The 9,136-nt window shown below is 33.7% G+C and overlaps 1 protein-coding gene across 1 annotated transcript; it reads right to left on the reverse strand.

Annotated features, from left to right (window-relative positions):
- Positions 1-364: 364 nt before the first annotated feature.
- LOC145598901 (uncharacterized) lies at positions 365-6,695 on the reverse strand. Its single transcript, XM_081655303.1, has 7 exons — positions 6,429-6,695; positions 6,131-6,323; positions 5,400-5,509; positions 5,176-5,254; positions 5,014-5,081; positions 2,093-2,159; positions 365-703 (listed from the first exon to the last, which is right to left on the reverse strand). Exons 1-7 carry the CDS (start codon positions 6,648-6,650, stop codon positions 591-593), a joined length of 852 nt encoding a protein of 283 aa, XP_081511429.1. The 5' UTR covers positions 6,651-6,695; the 3' UTR covers positions 365-590.
- Between the last annotated feature and the right edge of the window lie 2,441 nt (positions 6,696-9,136).

Here is a 9,136-nt window from a genome sequence, read left to right on the forward strand (position 1 = left end):
GAGACCACAAGACTGTATTACATACAAGATGGCTACTTGAGATGTTGCTAGACACTATTTCATCAACAAATGAATTTAACTTTCCCCAGAGAGAAACAAAATCTCACTGGCCTACCAGAACCCAATAATTAGTTAAGAAAGAAGAGCTAGAAAAATACAAATCACGCATGACATGCAACATTGCGAAGAGTTCAAAGAGCTAATAAAACCAGCTCTGCTCCAGCATATGAGTTATGTTACATTATGCATTATGGTTGAAATTGTTGAAATAAATTACTCCAAAAATTTCACTATCTAACTTGCTTAACAGAACTTCAACAAGCAGCTAAAGAAGAGGGAAAGAGACACGGATTGTATATGCATTGCAACATAGGAATTTCAAAACCAAATCAAACCAAGCCTATTTCCGGCATTTGAGTTTGTGATACATTGATTCTTGCCAACATCTTTGTATAGCGCTAAGACTGTATATTATCTGGCTACATTATGCAGTATGGATGATAATAAAAACTCCAAGATGCAATACAGTTATTAAGAGGCAAGTTGCTAGACTATATTAGAAACAAATACAAGTCATTCATCTGGAGCACTCATAAGGGCATTTTTGCTGGTGTACCTGGAGAGCGGGGATACTTTCTAGAGGTAGGTCGATCTTTGAAACATATGATAGCAGTTCTCTGTCCAAAAGGGCCATGTGATTCCACTGAATAGGAAAAAATAAATTGTCATTTTCTCATCAGTTATTAATAAAAAAGCTAAAAAGTTGTTTACACATAAGCGTGCATCTGCTTTAAATATAATAGAAAACATAGTATCTATGGACAGATGTTATCATCTCAATAAACGCGGAAAAATGAGGCAGTCATCAAGGTAATATGTGGCATGATATATAAAACACCGTGACATACGTATATGTGTTCTATTTTTTTTAATTCTTCCGGTTTTATCAATTAAAAACAATATCAATTTAGAAACATGCATTCACATAACCCAACAAATCTGAGTTCTAGTCAACTAGTTAGCATACTCCAACAGTTGGAAACTTTTTGTGCCCCTTACATGGAGTTTGTAATTTTAATTTCAGTTTTAAATTTAACCTCGATACCAAATCCTTTAAAAACCAACTAATTGTAACTATCTATTAATTGCATTGTGACAAATTAAGAATTTTTCAACCAGCCTTACAATTTTCAAGTTGATGTATACACCATCATATGACAAGTTCAAAAGGAGACAAAGATTCTTTATTAATCAGCTTTTGAGTTGCTAAGTAGGAGCAACAATCTTTGCATATCAATCAAGAGTCGCATGGAAACAAATTCTTAGGTGAGGCAATTTTGGTGAGGCATTCCTACACATATTGTATTAACACTATTGCCTATTGTATCAACCTTGGTGCATCCTAACCTTTATGTACAGTGCCTCTTATTATAAGAAGGCAAGACTGCATATTTCCAGTCACCCTACCTTGGAATAATGTTGATGTTAATACAAATATACAATATTGCTATGTACGTCATAGAAAGGGTCAAAGAAACATCGCCACATGTTCCTCACAAACATAGGCAGGAAACAAAGAACAAAACTTAATAAAACCTGATGAAATAAAGCACGAGTTGGATGTTAGCCAAAACAATAGCCTACTCTTGCATAATAAGAGGGAATGTTGTAATCTCCCATTTTTGACATAAATAACTCAAGTTATACTTATTAGCATTATATAAAGTATATCTTTAAGAGGACTTAAAAGGCTACCTTAAGCATGTTAAATCAAAGACGTATAAGAAGGCTTAGTCAAACTGAGCTAAATTGCTCCTTATACAAAACTAAAAGTTTGACTAAATCGGTAAACTTAATCATATATGAGTTTGTGTCAATCTTTAAAATTTACTTATGGTCTTTGTTATAGCAATAAAATTGTGGTGATGATCATAGAAGTGCAGATGAACAAAGTTCTTGAATCAATAAATAGTAACAACTTTTTTTTATATAAAACATTATATCAGCGATTTTTTTTTTTAGTAAGAATGAATAATGATAAGCAACAGTGCATACAAACTACAAAGACAAGATTATTTTCTCAAAAGCATACCTAAATGCTGATGCAAAAGAGAAGCACCCAATAAATTTATTGCTCTTTCAGCATTTCTAACTTCCACCTGTTCAGAAATAGCAAATGTTACAATCAGTTGATTAAAAAAACTACAAAAAAAAGCATGTAGTAATCGATGTATGCTGTTGAAGCAAAGTATATGAGCTAAAAGGGCATTTGAAAAGGGACATATTTTTTATAGCATGAGCTCATTGTATGGCATGTCATACTTATACAACTGTCATGCTGAAAGGATTGCAGCCACAACTGCCCCCAAAACACGAAGGACAAAATCATGGATCAGATTGCAGAATATGTAACAGCATAGAATTTCACTTTTCTTGATGTATGTTATATTGTCCCTTTCCTTGGGAAAGAGGAGAGGGGGGAGGTATTCGGAACACAAACTTCACACTTGTCATCCACGTATTCAAAACTCTCGTCTATATATAAACATCCCCTCACAAACTATAAATCTATTGAAAGTCAAACATCGCCCACTTTCCAATGGTCAGAGTAACCTAGTATACACATCTATCATATTTTAAAATTCCTTACCACTTGGGAGCAGGACAGTGGTTTTGAAAAGTGATTAATGTTTGGAATGGAAAGTCAAATTTCAACTACAGTTGATTAATTCTGAAGATATTTATATTAATTTTAAATTAAGTAGGTAAAGTTCAAAATAATCTTAGCACAGCTGAGACGGCTGCAACCTGCATACAACAGCATAAGAGCAAAAACAAAATCCTTCTAGAATCTAATGGTATGTCATCGAATCACTGCTTATAAAAGGATATTAAATGGATAAAGCTGTTTGACGTATTTGTATCTATGGCGACAGGAAGAATAGAAAAGCAAGAGCAGATTAATACAGAAAAACATGACAGGGAAACTGGTTGACTGGGAAGTAGAGACATTGAAAAGTAGATATCTTGCTGCTCAAACAATAAGTCACTAACCAAAGACATATAGTAGACAAACATAGGTGTGAGCATTTCTAAAGTATGCTCTTGTTGTGGAGTATTAGTTAAGCCTCTAGCAGCCTTTGTTAGCTCTACTTACACCTAGCTGACATAAATCAAATAGTCGATATTTCGCATAAGTTTATTTATAGACTATAGTTGAAGCACCAATTAGTTTTGTCCTCAGGATAGGTAGTATTTTAATAGTGGTACCATAACAAATTAACAAGAATTTGAAGCTTTGAGATAGAGTACTGCAGCATTGGCAATTGCATAAGCTTCATTGTAAGATAACTAGGGCTTATATTCATTAACGATCGAAGGCTAATACAATTATTTATTCTTTTAATAAGTCTTATGTGTGCTGTATCAAATCTGAACATTCATATTCACAATTAGATGCTGTATTTGTCAGTTATGTGCTTATATATGAAGCCTTTATTGAATAGTATAAGGGCCAACTAAAAAGGAGAATTTTTGGTCCGGCTATATGTCCAAAGGGTTACAGGAAGTCAGCAAGATTGGGCAGGAGCTAAATTAAGAACCATTTAGATCTTTATCACTCAGATATTATGTATTTAATAGAGCGACATCTTTTTTTTCTTTTTTTTTTTTTTTGGGGGGGGGGAGGGGGGGTAGAAGTAAACCAACAATAATTCCACCATCTCAGGGATGTGCATGTTGGGAAGGGGAGGAAAGAAATGGAAACCTAACACACAAACGAGATGAACAACGATCCTTCAACCCCTGATTTTCATTGTAAGTTGGATCAGTTTACCTGGAGAAGCCACATGTCAGAAGCTGACACAGTGATACCCTATGGCCTCTGCTACTGTTAGACTGCTGGTTTAGTACAGATCATTAAACAAAATGATTCCCACTATTATTAATCCTAGCTAGGTAATGTGCAGAGGTCAAAAGAGATTAGTCTCAACTCTTATCAAATCAAAATAAGGCTCAACAAAGTGGGTGTTGAGTAGTTCCATTTTGACATCAGATGAACAGAAGCTTAATTGACACAATACTTTCTTGGGTGAAAGACAACTTCATATTATGCATTTTAGAGTTTGTACCCCAGCATGTTGTGAACTTATTGAATAAAGCACAAGGCTTCTCCTCACTCAACAAATTCCACCATCCAGCCTACGCAGTATTTTTTTAATCATAGTTTGTTTATAACAACCAGATAGAATAGAAAACAAATTAAACATACCAGTACAGTATTGTTGTCAAACACACATAATTGCAAAGCCAGGAAATTTACTAGCACATTATTCATAATAAACAGGCTTTGCATTTTGCTCTATATTGCTTTTATGTGATAACAAATTATAACAGTTCCACAAACAAAATGGCAGTTCAAACATAGTCATAGCACGTGAAAAAGTAACAGTAACTTCAAGCCATGAACTCCATTTTTGTGAGTGCTATTGACCATAAAATAAAATAATCAACATCTTACTTGCTATGTAGCAAGATTTTCCTGCCTACATACTACTGTTATATAGATGCAGTTTTTCTTTTCCTTCCAAAATGATTTATCCCTTCTCATCCATATTCAGTAAAGACAGTCATCTATCTGAAATTTTAGTGTTCATAACATCTACAACTCCTGAGAAGTAAATTTGACAATTGGCTTTACTGGATGTCTGGATAGTCTTATCTTAAGGTTACCAGCTTTTGATATATAGTTCATTTTTCAGTTTTTTCGGTAAGTGGTAACAGCCATAACACAAACATGCTAACATACTCAACAAAAGCATTGAATGTTGCAGTCCTTTTACATAGAGATTGTTTTAGTTAACTTTGTGAGCATAGTTATATACTTAGCTCATTTCCCTATCCTAGAGAAAGGAGCTATTGCCTGAGTCAAGAGTAGCACACCATATTATGAAAAGGATTAACTAACAAAAATATTAGTAATAGGGCTATATTAGCAAAAGAAACATTGGATACCTGAGGGTCATGACCCTTTGCAGCTACGAACAGACCACCCATGCGAACCAAAGGAATACAATACTCAGCTGACCATAAAAAGAAAATCAAAATATTGCATGAGAAGATATAAAGGGCTTCACAATTGTAATAAACAGCTATTATAAAGAGCCTAATCAGCACCTAGAACTCTCAGTTCTGCAACAGCCCTAGCAACAGCTATATCGAATGATTCTCTGAACTCCAATGTTTGTCCAAAATTCTGCCCTATAACCAAGGATATTTAGTGTGCAAATAAAGAAGTAAATCAATCAAGCACAAATGCTCATATCTTAAAAAAATAATAATAATAATTAAAAATAAATAAAAAAAAATAAAAAAACTCTAAGAAATTACGAAAGAAATACCTCAGCCCTGTCACGAATAACTTTCACGTTGGACACACCGGTTACATTAATTGCATGCTCCAAGAATAAGCAACGCTTGTTCATTGACTCTAGAAGTGTAACCTTCCACCCTATACATTAGTAACACTACTAAATCAAAATGTAATAAGACAAAACACAAAAACGACTAATCTAAACCCAAAACTAGTTGGCAATCAAATCAGCATCAGTCTAACACAATAACATATCCTAATAGCTATAAACCATCCATTATTATGTAGGAACTCAGGTTATTCTATAGTTTGACCATTCAAGATTAAACTTACAAAACTATGACACAATTTTCTACCAATATATGAAAACTTATAATTAATAAAATTCTAATAGTAGCAACTCAAAGTCTCATATTAACATAACCAAAGTGTTTAACTACTTAATACTTTGCGTAATATAAAATGTTTCAAAGATGCAACTTAGAGACCAACTAGAACAATCAGTTTGAAAACAATGAGCTTATAATCTAATTCCTTATATATATAACATAATGACCATATGCAATATGCTTGGTTTAAGTTCAAATTCGGGTTTTCCGGCTAGACGGCTACATTACTCGGTCCGTAGCATTCCTTACACTAATTAAACTTTACAAGAGAGAAATTTAAGTGTGCACTAACTTCTCAACACTAAAAAAGCTCATTAATTTCCTCAAATTTCACAACAATTTATAATTGTAAGCAAAAATTAACAAATACCAGGGCAAGCAATGGCTAAGATCAAACCCGGAAGCCCGGCACCGGTTCCGACATCAACAAGACTCAAACTTTCACACGAAGAACCACAATGTGAAGTGTAAGACTCATTCATAGGCGGAAGAATTGCGAGTGAATCTTCAATGTGTCTTTCCATTACTTCACTCCTCTCTGTAACAGCAGTTAAATTCATCTTCTGTAATAAAAAAAATTAAAGCACAATTCAATTACAAAAACAAAATAATTAATACTAATTCAGCAATACATTGAACATTGAAGAAGAAAGAGGGGGAAAAGGGACCTGGTTCCATTCAAGAAGGGTATCAACATAAAGAGAAATCTGGTGTTTTTGATGAGAATTTAGGGTTTCAAAGTGGGAAGAATTGATGGGTGTTGCAGTAATTAGGGATTTGCGGGTGTTTGCAGTGAGTTTGAAGGAGTTGGGTTTGTGGTACGGAAGGTGTTCGATGAAAGTCCTGAGAGAAAATGGGGATAGGATGAGCTTACTACGGAAGCACAGCATTGTGTTCCCGCGCTGAGGATTTCTTTTTTTTTTTTTTTATTACGAAGTATTATTATTGTTACTCTTTTCTTTTTGTTGTGAGGGAAATGGAGAAATATAATGCCTCCGTTGTATACGAAGTATTATTTACGACGAACTAACATAAAGTGTGAGGAAAGTGTCTAATGATATGAACTTATTACGCAAGCATAATATTGTATTCCCGCGTTGTGGATTTTTAATTTATTTTTTTAATTATGCGGGGAGGTGGTGAGATAGCATCATATGAAGAGTTGAAGATAGTCAATAGTTTTCAATCACCCAGATGAACTAATTTTGTTCCAGTGAAAAGAAAAGTATTTTCTAACCATGAGATTAGAGGTTCAATTCGCACTAATGACATTTTGGGGATGTAATTAGTTATTTAGTTTCCCATTTGAAATTGTGCGCCCAAAGTTTATTGCTTTTAAAATATAGATAGATATTAATCTACATTATACACTTTAATATACACTCATTATAATAAAGAAGTCCAATCTAGGTGAAGTTAAAAAGGGATGGAAGTCAATGAAACTTTAATCTTGAGCTTCTAATTTTAAGTGCCTCACAAAATTTTTATGCCCATATGAATAAATGTGATAAATCGGTGAAGGATTTGGTTACACAATTGACCCTGCAATTTACTCCACATTTGTTTTTTTTAGAGATTTTTTCACGGATTTTTTTAACCCTTTAGTTTTAAGTTCCTACAACACCTCAAAAATTAATTAATATCTCATGGTCGATCAATATCATAGTCTTTTATTAGAACTTTTGTCTAAACTTCTCAATTGGCGCTTCATCTTCTTGTTGAAGATGCAATGTGACAGAGGTTGCAGGGTTGTCATCGTCCATCGACATCAATAGTTCAGTTTTTCTTTTATAATCTGAGCTTTAAGCCATCCCTTATACGGATTATAAAAGAGTTTATATACTTGTGTATTTTTTAGTTTTTTTGCTCTAAAAAATCGAACAATTTATATACAATTTCATTACCAAATAATATATGCAACGTGATTCCTAAAAATTAAGTTGTTTTTATTTACAAACAATAATTACAAAAAGTCTAAATTGCAACGAATGTCGTGATTCTTTTTTATTTCAAATTCTTGAAAATAACATTAAACACACAATATTCTTATTCTTTCCTGAAAAAAAAAAAGAAAAAAAATTCCTATTTTGCAAATCTTTGTAGAACAAATTACAATTTTACCCTTCCCTATATTAAGATAATATATCTCTTATACATTAATAACAAAGAATATTAAATTAATTTCACGTAATATTCCATGTTTATTATATTTTTTATGCTATAAATTAATTTATAAAAAAATATGGAGGAATTTTAATAATCGTGTTCATGACACAAGATCCAACCTATTTACCATTGATTTTAAAACCGAGCATGACTTGGAAATTATCTAGTATAATAGATATATGACAATACATTTGAGAACTTATAATAAACACTCCAACATGATAAGTGCCTATGAACCAACAAAAGTCGACTCAAGTAGTAATTAACCTTAAGGGAGGTTTTAGGTTCGAGCCTTATCGTATGCAGAAGCTCTTGTTGGGAGACTCACCTGCACTACCTAAGTTGAATCCGGATGTAGTCAGAGCTAAGCTCCAGTGAAGATAGGAGATCAGTGTAGAAGTAGAACTGTGGATTGTCAAAATCTATAACTTAATACTCCGTATATCAAATAGAATATCAATATCAATGCGGATTCTCGAAATTATCCATTTTCCTAATATGGAGATAAATATTGATTTTCATAATCAACAAACTTTGTGTTGAATCTGATTGTAGGAAAATAATTCCCATAAATTTACAATTTATGGGAAGTTTCCCAAGTGAACCAAACAACACCTCTAGTAAATCAATTTGTGTTGAACTTGCTTCCTATGAACCTTGAGAATATTGCATAAATCAAGTTATTTTGCCAAATTTCTTATTTCCATAAACGTCCAATGAAGGTTGATGTCTCCTTGACTCGTTTGTCTCAAAATTGAAATAAGATTTTCAAAATCCGAGAAGATCAATATCTTTGTAAACTGCTTGTGAGTTCCCCACTTGATCGCTTCCAAAACTGCTAAAGCCTCTGCATGTATAGCCGAAATGCCTGCACCAAAATCACCCCCACCCTCCACTTCCACATCATCCCCCAAAGTCATTGTCCACCCTATGCCATAACGTCCTCTCCGCTTGTCCCAAGAACCGTCAACTTGAATAATCAATCCCGTGTTAAAGTTACTATACCACAAGGTTGTTGTAGCTTCCCTTAGTAGACTTGATTGAAACCAGGCGGTGGTCCTGGCCTGAACTTGTTTCCGTGGCGTCCTCATAAACCCGTAACGTTCCCAATTCTTCCATGTTTCGCAAAGCCTCTGAGATTTTCAAGAACAACTCCCTAAGATATCCATGTTAGTGGACCAACTCAACCAAAAGCTTAAGCTTATGGTTG

Source organism: Chenopodium album, chromosome 20 (assembly GCF_948465745.1).
Source record: "Chenopodium album chromosome 20, dcCheAlbu1.1, whole genome shotgun sequence".
Classification (NCBI taxonomy): domain Eukaryota; kingdom Viridiplantae; phylum Streptophyta; class Magnoliopsida; order Caryophyllales; family Amaranthaceae; genus Chenopodium; species Chenopodium album.